The sequence below is a fragment of the Talpa europaea genome, assembly GCF_964194135.1.
Source record: "Talpa europaea genome assembly, chromosome: 7".
In the NCBI taxonomy this organism is placed as follows: Eukaryota; Metazoa; Chordata; class Mammalia; order Eulipotyphla; family Talpidae; genus Talpa; species Talpa europaea.
The window spans coordinates 114,397,046-114,416,326 of record NC_140074.1 but is presented as its reverse complement, the minus strand read 5'-3'; the positions used below and the strand labels follow the sequence as shown (position 1 = coordinate 114,416,326).

General features: G+C 39.5%; 1 protein-coding gene across 1 annotated transcript in view; it reads right to left on the bottom strand.

The window, feature by feature from the left end:
- CA10 (carbonic anhydrase 10) overlaps positions 1 to 19,281 on the bottom strand; it is a gene marked incomplete at both ends in the record, with an annotated part of 448,833 nt that overhangs the window by 240,985 nt on the left and 188,567 nt on the right. Inside the window, one exon of the mRNA XM_084237378.1 lies at positions 8,611 to 8,753. Within this exon, the coding sequence (XP_084093504.1) occupies positions 8,611 to 8,753 (143 nt within the window). The remainder of the gene's footprint in view (positions 1 to 8,610; positions 8,754 to 19,281) is intronic.

Below are 19,281 nucleotides of genomic sequence, written 5' to 3'. Positions count from 1 at the left end.
TCTCATAACCTCCTTAATCCTCTTGCATACTTCGCTTTGTCAAAGTCTTTCCATCTGTGCATGCAACCATCAGCATGGGGATCTGAATGTAACATATCAGACACTGTCTATTCAGCCAAGGGTATTGTAGTTCAAAGACTTCACTTACATTGGGCTTAGTACCTTATGTTCTATGTAATTAAACTGATTTCATCTCTGGGCATCTCCCCTCTGCTACTTACTCACACTGAACACATACATTATCTATTAATGTCTGCTATTCTTTTCACACGTAGTGATTTGACAACATATCTAGCTCAGCCTGAATTTATGAGCTTTTGACAAGTATATACCTGAGCTGGAAGCTTTACCTCAGTGCTTACTGAGTTTCAACCCTTTGGACTGGGGATACTGAGAAGGTGGTTTTGATTCTTAGTCTGTCATCCAAAGAGTTGCAATAACGTTAACTCTTAGCTTATGTGTCCCTGATTCTAATGTGGATGTTAGTCTCTGACAGAGAAACCCATGTGAGAGTTAAGCTGTGTTTTCTTCCTCACAGCAACAACATCTGTGATGGCAGCAGCTATGGTCTAGGTGTTTGTATCCCCCTAAATCTCAAAATGGTGATCTTAGAAGATGGGGCTTCAGGAGATGATTGGGTCATATGGAAAAGCCTCCATGATTGGGGCCAGTACCCTTATAAGAGAAACCCCACAGATCTCCCCAGTCCCTTCCACTGCATGAAGACACAGGGAGAAGGCTCTGGGTAATGAGCCATGAAGTTTGCTCACCAGACGTGACTATGTCAGTGCTTTGATATTGGACTTTCCAGTCTCCAAAATGGTGAGAATTAAACTTAGGTTCTTTATAAGCTACCTAGCCTGGACTGTTTGTGAGAGCCGCCCGAATGGACTCAGCTAGTAGCTAACAATTGTGGAGGGCTTTCTTCTCTGCCCATTGCTGACTTAATGACTTATATTATGATCTGACGAGAAAGTGCATTAGCTCATGTAATTACCTCCACCACAACCATGCGAGGTGGCTACTTCTACAATCTATCTTCTACAAATGAGGAAATTGAAGCTTAGAGGGATTACATCTCTTGTACCAGGTGGTCAGAGACTAACCTAAAATTTAACCCACTTCTGAGCATAAGTGGGCCAGAGGTCTGTGTTGTCTTAATGTTCTGATTCCCTCTGACCATAACTTTATTATTTTTTAAAGATTTATTTATTTTTACAAGCACTGGGGTACAGGCCAGAGGGTGAGAGAATTCACCAGAGACAGAGCAGGGAGCAGAACACGCAGAAAGACTGAAATACACTGCTGAGGGGAGCAGCGGGAGAGACAGGAGAGGTCTGCGGTGCTATGTGGGAATCGAAACGGTGCTGCAGAGGCTGCAGACAGCTTCACAGCACTGCGCCCAACCCGCTGTGCCACCGGGGAGGCCCCCTGACCATAACTTTAAAAGACCTTCTCGTTTCAACTCATGCTGGGCCTTATTCTCTCTGAGACTATTTTTATAGGTTACTTTCCCCTTCTGTCCTCCTCCTCGGCCTTTCCCTCACAGCTCGGATATGTCATTTAAAAACATTATTTCTCACAAAACTCCCTGTACAGCTACATCCACATCTTTAGTTCCTATCAGTTCTTTTTCTGTATCATAATTTGTAATTGTATTACCATAATTTCATTTTTAAGAGCCTCCCAATCCTCAAGAGTTATCTTCCATGAGGCAATGAGATCAGACCTATTTTAACTATGACATTTAATATGTCTTTTGAAGGCTTAGGAGTCATGTCTGATAATGCTTAGCATTTTTTTTTAACCTTGGCTTCCATATTTTCTAAGACCACACACCCACATCTCCCAAAGTTTTACTTGCTAACATGCTGCTTTTCAATGCTGGTTAGAAGTGGATCCAAATAGTGAGACCCTTCATTGCTTCCTTCAGAGAAGAATAGGATCAACAAGTCAAGAGACCTATCAGATCACGAAATACAGATGCATGAGAATTTCACTGACTTCTTTATCAGCTCTTAAAGATCTACTTTATCTTACAAATACACATAAAATAATTAGCAGCATTTCCATATCAGAATCTCAAAACAAAAAGGCACATAGTATTTAAAGATAGCTAATGAGCTCCAATATGTAAAAAGGCTTCTGTATAAAAGTTTAATATTAGTGATCCCATAAAAACTAGCATCACAGCAACATATTTATAAGGCAAAGTGGTTTTAGCTTTACCTTTTCTTCTGAATCAAAGCATTTAACATTTAAAGTCCCTTCTACAGATAAGATTTCATTCTGCCTCCCTCCAGGCTAACTCCTACTCTAGTACCTCCATAAAGCCTGCTATGACCAACCCAACTTCTTACTGTCACTAAAAATTAATGTCAAAGTGACTGATTTGTTAATTAATCATTTCACTGCTTCCTTAGCATCTATTCCACTATTATCTCGAATGGTTATTTAAATCAGCTACTGCCATTTAACTTCTGTATATCTACATTTTCTCCCGTAATATATCATAAATTCCTCGAAGGAACACAAATGCCTTACTCATAAAAGATTTCAGAACATGGCTATGTAGACATGCCATGAATTGCAATGAATGTAGTCCACTAAATTTTGCTACCAGATTCACGAGGAAATTTAAAAATGGCAAGGTGATAAGATTTTAGCACCAATCCAATTCACATTCCTTAATTTTTTTTTAAAGATTTATTTATTTATTTATCCAAGCACTGGACACACAGTCAGAAGTGCGGGAGGGTGAGAGAATTCACCAGAGCCAGAGCAGGGAGCAGAACAGGCAGACTGACGAAATACACTGCTGAGGGGAGCAGTGGGTGCGGCAGGAGAGGTCTTTTGCACCATATGGGATCCTTGCTGGTGGCCGGGGATCGAACTGGTGCTGCAGAGGCAGCGGGCAGCCTTGCAGCCCAGCTCTCAACCACTGTACTACCAGGGGAGGCCCATTCCTTAGTTTTTTAATGGCAGGTTCTGTTGAGAGCAAGCTTTTTCCTCTTGAATCTGCCTCACATTTTCCCATCTTAAGTCAAAGAAATTTTTGACTAATTCTACACATAAAAATATCTTTTCTTTGGTAATCAAGGATAAGCTTGGTTTAAACCAAGTAGCACCATTATAGATAACCCCAGAGATGTCAAATGAAAATATGGGGAAAAAAAGCATTTATCTTGAGGGTCTCGTCATCTAAGAGAAGGGGAGACAAAGCAAGTAAGTCTAATAACTATAAGTCAAGGTGCAGTTCTTACACGTAAACTATATGCTTAAGCAGCCAAATGAAGAGCGAGTTCAATCAGCTAGAGAGATGAGAAGGAGGTTCACGGAGAGGTAGTATTGGAGTCACAGAGGCTGAATCACAAAAAGGTAGGAAGGGGTGTGATGAGTCCCTTGGGTAAAGGGCATCGTGGCCACAGCACAGCTCACAGGGCAAGGTGAGATACATTCAATTAAAAAGGGCCTGACCATCTCACTGAGAACCAAGGAAGGTGGAAGAGGAGCAAGACTCCCTCTGGGAAGGAGATTTAGGAGAGGACTGTGCAAGGACTGTGCTTGCCAGGGTGAGGTATTTGTGGGGTTTTTTTTTTTGTGGGACCCTAGCTGGTGGCTGGGGACCGGACTGGCGCTGCAGAGGCTGCGGGCAGCCTCGCAACCCAGTGCTCAACTGCTGCGCCACCAGGGGAGGCTCCAGGCTGAGGTATTTGTAACTGACTTCATAGGTGCAAATGGTTTCATTACCTTATAATCATTTCATGGGAATGTGGAAATGTTTGTGTGAGTAAAATCTATAGCTGTGTGTAGGATGTTTTATATTTGCACCTTTGGGTCCATCTTAAGCTTCCTTCCGGGGATGGAGGCTGTGTTACATGGACTGAATGAACAAACCCCTTGTCTGACTTCTCTGCAAAGGGAGGCAGGCTGAAGAGGCAAGTTGGGAGTGTTTGTTTCCCACCTCTATCCCTGTGGGTTGCTGAGTTGGCCATTGCATTTACTGAAGGTACCATCTTACATTCTGGAAGTCACAGGTCACAGATCAGTTTGCTGGGCTAACATCAAGGTTTAGGCAGGGGTTTGTGTGCCTTCTGGAGGCTCTCAGGAAGAATTCACTTCTTTGTTCTTCTCAGCCTCTGTGGATTGCTTTTTTTCTCTGGCTCATAGCCCATGGTCACTCCCCTGTCCTAGCCCATTCTCTGACCCTGGCTCTCCTGCCTTTGTCTTTCCCTTCTAAGCATGCTATGATTACAGTGTGTCATGAAATATAGGATAATCTCATTTTAAGGTCTTTCACTAATCATATCTTCAAAATAACTTCTTTAATTTAAGATAAAATATAATGACAGGTTCTGAGGGTTAGGATGTGGATATCTTTAGGAGGGAGCATTATTCTTTTATCACAGTTCTGAACTCTAAGCATATTTTTGTCTAAAATGGAGAGATGAGTTAAAAAATAGGTGTATTTAAGGCTAGTAAATTAATGTGAATTTGTTATTAAAAAATCTAGAAATGTTAGGAAAGTAGAAAGAAAATTTAGTCATATTCCTAGCCTCTTTTCTACTCATATCATGAGCACATTTTAAATACAATTGGGGTCATTAAGTGGGTGATTTTAGATCCCATCTTTTATATTTAACATAATATGAACAATTCCCATGTTATTAACTACTGAAATGTCCATTTCATCAAATGGGCTAAAAGATGAGTAAGTCTACCTGGATACCTTCTATTTTGTAACAAAAACTCCCCTAGACTAAATACCAGGACTAAGTGGAATTAAGTTCTAACTACTCTTTGTTCTCTGTTCCCCCTAATCCCTCCTTGGGGTTAACCTTTAACTTCCAGCTAATGCATTTCTCTCCAATTGTATTCCCAGAAATCTAGAAAATTGATTGTGCTACAATCCCTAACAAAAATCCTCTGTGCTCCTCTGAGGTTGACAGCAACATCAAAAACTTCTGCCGTTAGTTGCAGGATAATGGTCCTAAGGAAACCCTCTTGCCAGGAAAACCAAACATATGACGCTCATCTCCTAAAGTTCCAGGCACTGTTGGCACCTGGAAATTATCCTCCACCCCCACTTCCCTCACATCCTGTACCCCTACCTTCCTCCTGCCCCTTACATAATCATAGCACTCCTTCCATTCTGGAAGCTGATTTGTAGGGGGCCAATCCTCTTTACTCCCTTGACGGCCACCTCGAGTAAACTCTGTGAAAAGACATTCTCATGGCTCAGAGTCTGGCTTTCTGATGGCACGTGAAGCCTTGGTTTGTAGTTTACAGAAAAATGCCCAAATGAATTTTTGGTTAAGATAGTAGACTCAGCAAGGCAGCAAGGAGTTTAGACTTGGTTTTTATGATTTTTTTCTTATTTTAGATGAGTAGATAGGTTATCTATGATTCACATGTCCTTCATGAAAGCTAAACTGGCATCTTAACCCATAACTCTCCAGTGCCCATGGACCACGGAAGGCTCTAGGTAGGTGTCCAGAGGAATTATTAAACCCCAGAATGATCAAGTGAGACTATTTCACTATGTGGTAACAGTCTCACTCTATTATTATTTTCATTTGCAAATAACCAAGAAGCTCACTTACGTAAATAACACATGAAAAATATATCCACAAACAAGTCATGTATCCTTGGATGCAGGAAAAAGACAAGGAAGGTCAAGATATAGATATATGAATCTATACAAGTTCATTGACCAACAAAGCTCTCTAAAGTCTATCAGACTTGAACTAATCTTAAAACACAAGTTATTTCATAATCCAATCAATTCCCATCGATTGACACTTTACATGACCTGAAACCATGAAGGAAGAATTATTTTCACCCTCCCCCTTTTGATTCCTGAGTTGATTTAGCAGTTTTATCTATAATAAATAATTAGCTCCAAGATTAAAAAAAAAAAACTATTTAGACAATTGGGAGTTAAGTTTAACGGACTCAAGTGTGGGAGAGACTGATTCCAAGTAGGACCCTTACATTCACATGTAAATCAACCACAAGGGAAAACTATTTGGAAATCACAATTGTTTTGGATTTTGCCCATAAGAATTCTGTGTGTCAGATATGGATATCTGTGTAAAAGGCATTCTCCTTCAAAAAGCAAAGCAGACCTTACTTAAAAACCATCTTTGAAAAATAAGGAACTTAAAAGGAAAAAGAAATCTCCTTGTTCAAGTAGAATGATTATCCTCTATTATATTCCAAACACAAATATGTTTTGATTCTCATCCCACTATTTTGATTCTTTATATCACTGTGTGCAGATTGAATTTCTGCTGTGGTTCTAAGCCCTGAATGCATCATCTGAGTCCCATGCCAGGTCAAACATGTTAAAACAAATGCAGTAACACAAACCAGGGACTGTAACAGAGCTGCTTCCTGGGTTTGAGCATAAGGTAAATTTAAACATGGGCAGGAATCATGCACACAGATTTTTTAAAAAGTGACATAAAACACATAATTACTGGGGGTGCATTTAAAATGTTGCTAGTCAGCTAATCTCAGACTTCAAATGTGGCACCTTGCTCAAATCCTATAAACCTTCCCAGTTCGGCAGGGTGGTTTTGAAACTTTTGGGTTGAATATACATTTCTTCAAGGAAAAGCAAATTCAGAGCAGTGATTTGAATACTCACTTCCAAAATGTCTTCAACTCATTGAACAACACCTTTTAAAAACTTACAAACATGATTTATCTATTATCTATCAAGTCCAGGCATTTCATTACCAGTTAGTTTTGCAGACTTCTACCTATGTTTTATTTTCTACCTTTCACAAATGCAAAGGGAACCATGAGACAGTTCTCAGCTCTCCAAACAGCTGACAACACAAATCGTGCCAGATATAAATATTTACACCATCAAAAGTAAATGTTTCCAAAATTCCAAACTCCAATGCTTTTGAAAATTGATTTGGATCAGGTACACTTTACTGAATTGGAAATATTAAAAAAAAAACAAACTTGTCAACAACAAAAAACACTGAAACAAAATATAACATAATTTTGAACCTTAGACTATTTCCCAGTCTCTTCTTTCCCAATAAACTTCCCAAATTATCTTTAAAAGAGCACACAAATGACAGAGCAAAGGAGCCTTAATCATATGTAACATCTTTTAAAACTTGCAAGCTGAGTCAAAATTACTAACAACTCTTTGTGGAATAATTTAGGATTTTTTTTTTGTTTGTTTTTGTATTTTTTTTTTAGGGCTTTTATACTTCTCTCTTCTTTGCCTACCATACAGTTATTCCCTCCATCACCCTCTCCAAGAAAGGAAGAAGAGTTGAATATTTAGTAAAAATGTGAACTCTCCTATCTGAAATACTAAACCCATACTCAGTTGAATGATTCACCTTTTCAAAAAGAGAGAGAGAGGTATGCAGAACCTATATGAAGTTCCTTTTAGGGTTTATAAAAATAAAACTGCTAATGGAACACTAATTAGAGCAAGTCTGTTTCCTATGGAACCACAACAAAACACTACATTTCCTACAAAAAAAAAACTTTCCAAGTTGTCTTTAAAAGAACACAGAAATATGACAGAGCAAAGGAGCCTCAATCACGTGTACCATCTTTTAAAACCTGAGACCTGAGTCAAAATCACTAACAACTCTGAGGAATCATTAAGGTTTTATTTGTTTTTTCTTAGTAAGTTACCTGTAGGAAAAAACAGATTCTGACATATCGAATTCTGCACAAGCTCTGTGGTAAGCAGAGTAGGGAGCTGAGCCCACTGAACTCAAACCAAAGACAATCAGTTGTCACAGCTACCAAAGTTGTCTACAATTTTAACTCTAATTTCTTGCACACAAATGACTTTCCATTCCTTGAGTTCACAACAGCTAAATCACCTTCAAACACAATTTCTCTGTGTTTTTCCCACCGTCAACAGTGTACGCCAGGAAAAGAAAGCCAAACAGAAATGAACCAGCAAGAGAAACGCGAAACACCAGCAAGGCAAAGACCTTATGGACAATATGCCCTTCTGCAAATGACATAGGAGCTCACCATGAGGAAGGAGAGGTGGAGAGCGCTGTGTGAGGAGCACAAAGCACAGCTCAGCAGTTCTGAGCGGAACTGGGATTCTTAGCCAACAAGATGCCCCAGGAAGATTAATTATTGATTTTCTTATAAATCATTTGAGGTGATTTTTGTTTGTTTTTCCTTCTAGGGATGATAAACGTCTGATTCCACTTTTGTTAAAAGTTTTATTTTCACTTTTTGAGGTTAAAAGAAGCTCGTCAGGAGGCTTCTGAGAAGTAATATTTTTTTCAGCATGCTATACGGGGAGGCAGTTCTGATTTTTGACCTTCATGGGGTACCAAGGGACAGGACCTCAGGCAACCCCCCAGAGTGCAAAGTAATTAGAAGCTCAAGAGTTTGACTAGCTTGGTAGAAAAACACACAATTTAGAAGTAATTATATTTGTTGGCAGAAGGCCTGTGGTATTATACCTGGGTAGAAAGACAAACTCATCACAAAGATCAGGCCTGGAGCATTGATTCTCAATCAGCATCTCCTCCTGGTCTTCCCAACATGGCAGCATTTCTCCGCATCTCCCCAGCTTCACACTGGAAGCACATGGCTGCTTACCTTTCTGCCTCCAGTGTTGATGCGAAGGGGCGTCAGAAAGGGGTCGAAGATCATGTGGCTGGTCTCTATGTTGACTGGTGACTGCCGTTTCCCCACAGAGCAGAGATTCCAAGCTGAGTTCACCAATCCCCAGAAAGAAGGAACTAGGACCAAAAAGAAAATTGTAGAATTAGGTTGGGTGGAAGTGGAGAGAACCAATATGAGTAAGTTATGATACAAAAGTGGTAAAATCAAATACCCACGCTAAGTTTCTGATCCACTGTGGTTGGGTGTTGGTGTGGGATTTTCCTGGCTTGAATTTTGGTTAATTTCTCTAAGTCCTACTTCATGATCTCTTAAGATTTCCTTGTTTCAGACCCATTTATCCTGTAGCATCTTTGGTGAGTAAGTTATACTAAAGTTTTAATGAGAAGAGAACATAATCTGGTCACATCATCTTTGTGACATGTCTGAGATACACCAAATATTTTGCACTTCCTGAGTTGATGCTCTGCTTTCCCATTTGGGAATAAGATATAAGAATCAACCATGACCTATATAGAAGAAAGACGCATTTGACATGTGCAAGGTGTTGCTCTGTGGGTTGTCAAGACCAAATTGAGGGAGTGAATTATTTTTATGAGACTTGATCAATGCCAGACAGGAGCTTGGCAACTTGACTTTGTCTTTGTTTAGTCCAGCACTGTGTCATTAACTTAATGTGCCAGCAGCTGAAACACATGCATTTGATTGGCAAAAAAGAATGACATTGAGTGCTGAGTACAAATATCTAAAGGGAAACCATCAGCTCATTTTCAGTATCACATTAAAGCATCTATTAAAGTATAGATTTCCTATTGCACTTTTCAGTTCTGTTTCTTCTGTTTAAGAAAGCTAGCAGTGCAGAAGGAGTCACCTACTAACTTTCTATCACTGGAGATCTGAAATGGTACCTTCATCCTTGTTAGATGAGTCTAACAATCAAGTCACAACCCACTTACAAGTGCCCCTCCTCTCAGGAAATCATATTTATTGCACCCTTTAATTTATAACTATTGTTCCTGTCCATCTCATGAATGGAGAAAACTGAGCTAAGAGTGGAGTCTGACAAACATGTGCCAAAGATACTGTATAAGACCCATAATTCAAGAAGGGAATTGGTATAGATAGTATGTCTGGAACTATCTGAATCCAAAGTTCTATGACCCTTTTATCTGCTATAAACAATTGATGGGCAGGAGTGGGAGGAGAAAGGATATGCACTGGAATGTGGACAGTTTGTTCAATAAATGGTGCTAGGGAGACTGGACCACCACATGCAAAAGAATGAAACTAGACTGCTACCTCACACCATGCACAAAAATAAACTCAAAATGGATAAACAAACTAAACATAAGACCTGAAACCATAAAATATACAGAAGAAAATATAGGTAAAACACTACAAGACATACATCGCAATAACATCTTTAAAGACTCATCCCCCAAAGCAATGAAAATGAAGGAAAAGATAAACACCTGGATTATAGCAAACTAAAAAGCTTCTCTGCAGCAAAAGAGACATTAACCACAACAAAGAGACACCCTACTGACTGGGAGAAGATTTTTGCACTCCACACAACTGATAAGGGATTGATGACAAAGATATACAAAGAACTCACACAACTCAACACAATCTAGTCAAAAAATGGGCCGGGAGAACTTAAAAAGACACTTCTCCAAAGAGAAAATGCAAATGGCCAACAGACATATGAAAAAATGTTCAACATCCCTTATTATCAGGGAAATTCAGATCAAAACCACAATGAGATACTACCTTACACCAGTAAGAATGGCACATATTAAAAAAAAACTAGCAACAACAAATGTTGGTGAGGATGTGGTGAGAAAAGAACTCTCCTACACTGCTGGTGGGAGTGCAAACTGGTCCAACCACTATGGAAAGCTGTGTGGAGGTTCCTCAGACTACTAAAACTGGAACTACCATATGGCCCAGCAATTCTACTCCTAGGAATCTACCCAAAGGACACAAAAACTTTAATTCAAAAGGATTCCTGCACCCCTATGTTCATTGCAGCACTATTTATAATAGAAAAGACTTGGATGCAACCCAAATGACAAAAAATACATGACTGAATCAAAAAGATGTGGTACATATACACCATAGAATACGATTCAGCATTCAAAAAAGATAAGCTAATGCCATTTGCAGCAACATGAGTGGCGCTAGAAGGGATTATGCTCAGTGAAATAAGTCAGAAGGAAAAAGAAAATATTGGATGGTTTCACTTATAGGAGGAATATAGGGGAACCAAATAAAGTATTATTAGGGAAAAATAATAACAAAAAACCACAACACAACAAAACAAAAGTAAACAGACAACTATAAATCAGAGACATTCTGCAGGGGATGATAAAAGGAGGGGTTGAGACAGGAGAGGTGCACAAGGGACAATGGTGATGGCGCACGGGTGAATTGGTGGTGGAAGTTCTGTGGGGATTACACCTGAGAAAAGAAAGCAAACACTGTAAAAAAAAAAAAAAAAGAACAATGATGTAAAATATATATAAATTAAAAAAAAAAGAAGTGGGAGGGGAACTAAAAACAAGTTCCCTTAGATTTTTAGAAAAATGTTTCAATGTCAAAAAGAGGTGGACTTCATAACGAAGTGAAAATACTGATACCAATGAGCCCCATTCCTTTAAAGAATTTGATTAGCTTTTCAGTCAAAACTGATTTTCCAAATGGTAGCAATGCCAAGAGTTAAGGAGGGAGAAAAAGGAGGAGGAGGCGTGGAAGGAGCAGTAGAAGGAATAACAAGTAATATGCTTCTTTGGCACTTTCATTTCCCGTCATTACACAAGCTCTGTTATCACTGCAAATCATTTGACATCTTTAGAAGGTATCATGCAAAATTATAACATTTAAGAAAACTCTTGCACTGAAAGTATATTTTAAAATATATAAACTGTCTTTTTAAGTGGCTCATTTTCAAATCACTGACTTAATCCTACACTTATTCCTCAGTCATTTTAAGTCTGCTATGACAATAAAGGCTTCATCAGGGCATGCTCTTACCCCTCTTTGTTAACAGTGCACCTAACCACGGCAGATATGAGGATGACAAGGACAGTCACGGTATTGCACAGGAAATTCCCTTTGGGATCATAGATAAATCATTTGTCTCTTAGGCCTTGATTGGTCTCTATGGCCTTGTAGTAGAATGAATAACAGATACCCTTAAAAGATGTCCATATTCTGGGCCTCCCCTGGTGGCACAGCGGTTGAGCACTGGGTTGCGAGGCTGCTCGCAGCCTCTGTAGTGCCAGTTCGATCCCCAGTCACCGGCGAGGGTCCCACAAAAAAAAAAAAAAAAGTCCATATTCTAACCCTAGAACCTGTTGCCTTTTGTGATAAAAGGTACCTTGCAGAAATGATTAAATTAGGGATCTTGTGATGAGTAGATTTAGGCTGGATAATACAGGTGGGCCCAATGTAACCATAAGGTTCTTTTTAAAGAGAAAGGTGTAGGAGAGTCAGAGATAGAGAGAAAAAGATTTAAAGATGGAAAGAGAGGTCAGAGAAGACAGGAGATACCGGCTCTGAAGATAGAGGGAGGGGACATGAGCCAAGGAATGCAGGCATCTTGTAGAAGTTGGAAGGAGCCTAATGACTCACTCAGCTGGATGTATTTGGGTGTCACCTCCAGAAGGAACACTGGACTGCTGATATTGTGATTTTAACCCACGAGATTCATTTTGGACTTCTCACCTTCAGGGGTGTAAGATAGTGGATTTGTATGTTTAAGCCACTCAGTTGTGATTATTTGTTACAGCAGCAATAGGAAACTAACACAGCCCTCACTTGTCTTTTTTTTTTTTTTTCAAAGATTGATTTATTTATTTATACAAGCACTGGGCACAGTCAGAAGCGCGGGAGGGTGAGAGAATTCACCAGAGCCAGAGCGGGGAGCAGAGCAGGCAGAAGGACCGAAGTACACTGCTGAGGGGAGCAGCGGGCGGCAGGAGAGGTCTGCGTGCCATGTGGGACCCTCCTCTGGTGGCCGGGGAGCAGCCGGGGATCGAACCGGCGCTGCAGAGGCTGCGGGCAGCCTCGCAACCCAGCGCTCAACCGATGTGCCACCGGGGAGGCCCCCTCACTTGTCTTTAAAACACAGTGAGGCAATAACCTCTTTGACAATCAGACCATCGATGATGTCTGGGGGGCCTTTTCTGTAAGACAACTTCATGATATACGTAGTTGCAGCTGGTGCATATTGCATTTCATCTGCTCCCATGAAAATCATTAACAAAAATAATTCCAATCCTATAACTGAGTTGCAAGACTGTTATGATATGGCAACAGTAGCAGGCAGATGCTTCTGTGCCTTACTAATAAACTTCTCATCCAAAAAGTACCCCTACGAAAACACAAACAGCGAAAACTTTATATCAACATCTGCCTTTGCTTTTATTGGGCACGGTATTCTTTATGACACACAGTTTTGAGGTTTTATGTCCCCACTTCACCAACAAGGCCTATGTGTCTAGCTCTAACCACCTGCTCAGCCAATTGAGGAACATCTGAGAAACACTCTCCCCTGCTCAGCTGTGTCCCTTGTTAGCTCTGTTTCTGAAGGAGTATTTAAATTTATTCACCATGGATGGCAGAGTTTAAATCACTCCTAAATTAGCAGTCTTTCAGAAATGGAATCCACCTTAGAGATCATCTGACCTAATTGCATGCATGAAATTTATGACCACAGAGGCAGAGGAGGAAGTCCTCGACCCCAGGCCACACAGCTAGGGAGAGGGTGGACAGAGGAAGGACCAGTGCCTGGGAGTCTAGGTTCCTGGAGCGACTACAACCCCATTGCTCTGAATCCTCCCAGCAGGCTGCAGGGATAGCCAGGGATTCTCAGAGTTAATTGTTGCCGTGGCTACTGGAAGACTTGATACCACTTTTCTACAGATAAACCAAGGGTAACATTCATTTCTATTTTCCAGTTAACATAACTTTCAAGAGCAAAGGATCAAGAGCAAAGGATCTGACAGCTTTAAATGATAGCCATCCTAGGAAAAGTTAGGATTTTTAAAGCATGTACAACAATGGAGTAAAGCAGATGTTAATAGTCTGGGTAGAAAAAAGGCTTCGAACCAGGCAAGAGAGGATGTACTTTGGTGTCATCTGCAGGCCCAGAAGAGCACTGTAAGTGTCACCGCCAGGCTCAGAGGGGCGCTGGGAATGCTGCTCAGGAACAGCTGCTCCAGGGTTGGTCCCAGGGCCAGCCAGGCTCAGCAAGGTTCTGGTCCAGATGTGAGAAGTCAGTTCTCTTAGAAGCAGTGTTCAGTGTGAGGACGATGATTAAACTGGCAGAGTTAATCCAGGGACTCCTGGTGCCAGATGGGCCAGGAATCGGTCTGTAAATGTGGTGTGATCCAGGGAAATGCTTTAGGAGGAAGCCTGTGAAAACAGTAGGCCATGGAGCATCCACTTGTATTGGGACCTGGAAGTGGGCAGACTGACTTCACCTGCAGAAGATGAGACGCATGAACTAAGGCTTTAAATGGAAAGTAAGAAACTCCTCTTCGGATTTGTGCAGAACTCTCATCTGTCCTCCAGGTTCCTCCCTTATTGATTATTGATTGCTCAAGTTTATAGACACCCCATGTCACCCCTGAAAGATGAGGTGGAACTGTAGAATGGTAAGGTCCTGCTTCTGTTTCCAAATTTAGAGAATCATCATTGAATGATTTTTCTCTCAGTTCTCATGGCTGTTCCAATAAATGAATTTCTAAACATTCTATTATTTCTTAAAGCATCAGTTATTATGGCTTATTAGCTAATGCTGTCTTTTTATAGCTTGATGGGTACAACTTATTGTTGAGGAAAAAAATATAAAAACTAAAATTGAGTGAGAATCACTCTAATTAATGGACAACTGGTCTGAAAATGTTTGAATGCCATCATCCCTGGCATTATTTTCACACAATCTTCTCATTTACATATAGAGTAGAACACACAACAGACCTGGATATTTTTGCAAATTAATTTCCACATAGCCTTGACAATGGAACTGAACTGTCACATCACAGCTTATGTGTTACCTTGCCAAAACATCTCCCATGGCGCTGCCACCATTGTTATCACAAGCTACAAATCCTTAATGGTCTCTTGGCTCTGGGTCCAGTGAGCTATGAAAGACACTTGGTGACTGTGATTTCAGCTGCTTAAACATCAGCCTTGGAAAACCCAAAGCTGCTTACTCAAAACCAGTGAAACAAAAAGCTCAAGTTTACTTTATAAATACATCTTGGTAACCTTCTCCTGCCTCTCCATGCCCCGGACAAAAATCAAAATGTCCTCATCAAAATAAGAAATAGATCAGGAGAACAAGGAACAAGAGGACTCACATCTGATATTGAAAGTTAAAAATTGTTTTGATGACATGTTGTTTATCCTAGAAAAGATAGCTTAAAGTGAGTCTGAACTTTCAGGGAACCACTTTATTCACTGTTCTGAATTGTCATTTGTTGTCTTAGCAGAATTTGCAGACTATGATATTTTGGGCATTTGGAATTAATTTATGCTGCTTATATGACTTTGCTAAATCCTATGGGAACAGGCCAAACTCAATTAAAAAGTGTATACTGACAGCCTATGATGTGCTTGGTGTTGGGTTTGGCACAGAGAATTCAAGCAGCAAATACTTATTGAGGACCTACTGTGTGTTAGGCACTGTCATTCATACTGAGCAGTCAGTAATAAAAGAGACAAATATGATTCCTTCTCTTATGAATCTTCGCATCTAGTGGGGCATGTTGATAAACAAGTTTATATGTGTACAGCTATGTAATTAGAACTTTTAGTAAGCATACCATAGAGATAAAGATGGTAATATGTCATAAAATTATGGGGGGGGAGAGAACCTAAGTAGTGGTGAGGGATGGTCTCCCTAGGAGTGTCATCTGGAAGACCCTGGAAGGACTGGAGGGAAAAGGGTGTCACAGATCTAGAAGATGAGCCCGTCATGGCAGAGAAGAGCCTGCTGTGTTCAGGAACAGGGAGAAAGCCCATTGACTTGATCTTGATGGACCAGATGAGAAGGAAAAAAAGATGAGATGAAGCTGGTCAGGTAGACCAGAGATAGATGTTCCAGAGATAGATGTGGTCCTTACTGCAGACCACAGTAAGGAGTTTGCAGCTTACTCCACTCTATTAGAGAGGCTGGGAGCTTTAAGCAAGGGAAGAGCATGGTCTAATTTATGAATTAAGAACATGTATCTGCCTTGGCTGGAATATAGTCAAGAAGCTTGATTATTTTTAGAGCAGTCTGAGTGAGAAAAGACTGGGTTCCCAAGCAACTGTTGGAGTTTTATGTGAATTTTATCCTATTGCTCTGGGTTTGCTTAAATTCTATCTCAAAGGAGAACTAACTGAATGTTTTAAAAACTATTCTCTTCAACATATGTGTCAATATAGTATTTTCCTAGGATCTGACTAGTTCTTTACAAGTCGACATTTGAAGCAAAGGATATTTTCATGAAGCGATTCAGGTAAGGCAATCTCTTCTTGATTTCAAGCAATAAACTAAGTCCCCAACTTTTTTGGTCAAAAGAAAGCAAATGAAAGTTGGGAAAATGAACACTGGCATAAAACATACCTTCTGTGAATTCAGTCCTACAAATAAAACCCTTCACTTCAATATAGCAATCTCTACTTTAGGGTTATAAAGCATATGAATACATTTTAAACAAGAACTCATATCTCTCCCTTGCTCTTTTCCTTACCAATGCTGATTTACTGTCCCTTTCCTTAGTCCCAACTGTAATAAATCTCTACTTTGAGCCATTATTAATGAGCATGTTTAAAATACCCACTGCTGCAAGCTTTTGGCCCCTTTCTGATTTCAGATTTATTTCAGAGGAGCGAATTGGCAAGGAATATCTCCTTTGCTGTTGAATTCTTTTCCTGTTACTGGAACTCTGATTCAAATTACATGGAGGGCCTGTAAAGAGGGCTTCCTGCTCTCCACTTGAAGACCTCTACGGGGTTGCAAATACCCTATTGAACACATAATAATTCATTTGCACATTTATCTCAAAAATTAATGGAGCATCTCCAATGAGCTGGCTACAAAATGCCCCCACTCTTTTCCTGTGTGATGGGGAGATAGGTAAGCTCAAAAATAGTTATGACAAAATATATTGTGTTATAGTTAAGGAGAGCACATATTAAAGCTAAGTGCAGAGAGGGGAGTAAACTGACCTTGACCTTTATCTTAAGAGAAGGGCAAACCTTCTTAGTAGAAGAGATTCCTGACTTCAACCCGGTAGTAAAAATAGAGGCTGCAAGTCATGAAAATATTCTATAACTAATCAAAAGACTGAGGCTTTGCCATATGTCGAGATATACTGTCTCTAGCAACCAAGGCAAATTACCACTGAAATCTGGATAATGATTATGTAGAAGAATTTAAGCCACTGGATTTTCTGACTTTTCCTAGAGTTATCATGGTATAGGAGAAAGATCTTGCAGTACCTCGCCTCACCATGGAATCTTGGGCAGGTGGCTAAACTTCTGTGCCTTACCTTTTCTTTCTGCACACTGAGGATGATGGCTGCTTCACAGAATTGTTGGGAAGATTGAGAACAAATTTTAAAAGGTCTAACATAACAAAGGTGTGTAGTTACAATTCAATGGATGTTGAGAAGTTTATTGAGGGGAAGCTGGGGAATGCTATGGCCTCAGAGCTATGATTTTTATTCTTGCAGTTTTCCAGGGTAGAGATACAAAGGGAATATTCTAGGTGATAGGCGTGGCCACTTAATTTCATTCTTTTAACACACCATATGCAGGGATTTTTCTGGATCTATTAACTCAATGTCTGCATGAACGGAGGGAGTAAGCAGTCCTGGGGTCATCTCCACCAGGGTTTTAACGCCAAAGAAAACCATTTAAAATATGCTTTTGGAAGTGGTTGAATTACTTGTTAGTGCAGCAGCTTCATCTTCCCATTTGTACTTGGTTCCAACATGGTGACTGGTTTGTAGTCCTAAAAATACATCATCTGAGGATAAGAGGAAGGGGGAGTTTTTATTTGCTGATTGCACCATCATTTAATAAGCTCTGTGCTAGGAACATGACATGTCTTATCTTGCTTAATCCTCCCCACAGTACTGTGAACTAATATTATTTTATAGATAAGGAAGATAAGACTTAAGGAGGTGATGTGATTTTTCAAGTCTGCTTGGCCAGTAAATAAAGGAAATAGAATTTGGGGTCAGTTTCTTTCTTTAAAACAAAGAAAGTGATGTCCATGTAGTAACATCAAAAATTGCACAAGTGTACAAAGCAAGAGATAGCCATCTCTCTGGCCTTCCTTCCAGTGCACCCAGAGGCTTTTAAACATCATTCAACATCTTTCACTATGCTCACGCAAGCACACTCAAATGCATATACATATAGAGCGAGAGGCTCTATTTGGAAAAGTGTTCTGTTTCAAGTAACAATCTGCCAAGAATGGCCCCCATGTCAGTCCTTAGAGATACTCATTCATGTGTAAGGTTACAGAGTTTCCATAATTTGAAGGTGCCTTGCTTTACTCAACCATTCCCTAAATGAAAGACATTAAGGCTATTTCCATCTTATTTTATCATGAAAATCAATGTTGTAATAAATAGCCACAAACATATGCTTTTTTGTACTGGTGCTTTCATTTCAGCAAGAAAGATTCCTAAAGGTAGCATGGCTCAGACAAAGTGTGCATAAACTTTATTTTAATAGAAGCTGCCAGGTTACTTGAAAAGATACTGGCAATATCATGAATATTTATGATCTTTTCAGCTATGCCTGGTATGTCCATTTCCCATAATCACCACAGCACTAGATGCTATTATTTATTTATTTATTACAATCTAAATGGATAAATGGCATTTCATTGATTCAATTTGCATTTCCGAACTACTGCCAAATGTGTCTTTTCATGTGCTCATTAGCTATTTACTTATCTCTTCTGATCATATTCTATATTTTTCTCTGGGTTATTTGTGATTTTTATATAAATTTTAGCCATCATTTGAATTATAACGATATTAGCCCTGTGTCATATGCCATAAACACATTTCCCTAGTCTATCAATCTAGATTTAACCTCAATTTTGGTATTTTGCTATACAGGGATTTTAAAATGTTATATAGTTGGAGTTAATTGATTTTTTTTCCTTTTTAGGATCCCTAGGTTTCTTGTCTTATTTAAAATAACTTATCCAACTACAGATTATATATTTTCCTAAATGTTTTAAAATATTTTTATTTATACTTTTTACAATTTGATTTTTTAAATCTTCAGAGATTTGCATATGCTATGATAAAAGTTTTTCCCTAGATAGAAAGTGGATATTGCCAGTATTGCTCATTAAATAAACCATTTTCCCCATCAAATTGAGTGTTACATATAAAGTTTCCTATACATTGGATTTGCTCTGGCTTTTCTAGATTGTTCTACCTACTTGTATTTTCCTGTCCCATATGGTTTTGAGTATAGAAATGTGTTAGTTCGTAAGTTCAGGCTTCCTGATAAAAAAAGAAGACTTCCCTCTTTTCCTGCTATTTCTATGGGACTATTAATACCTGAGTTCCAGGGAAACCTGCAAGGATTAGTGATTCCAGGAACTTCACACAAATGTAGAAT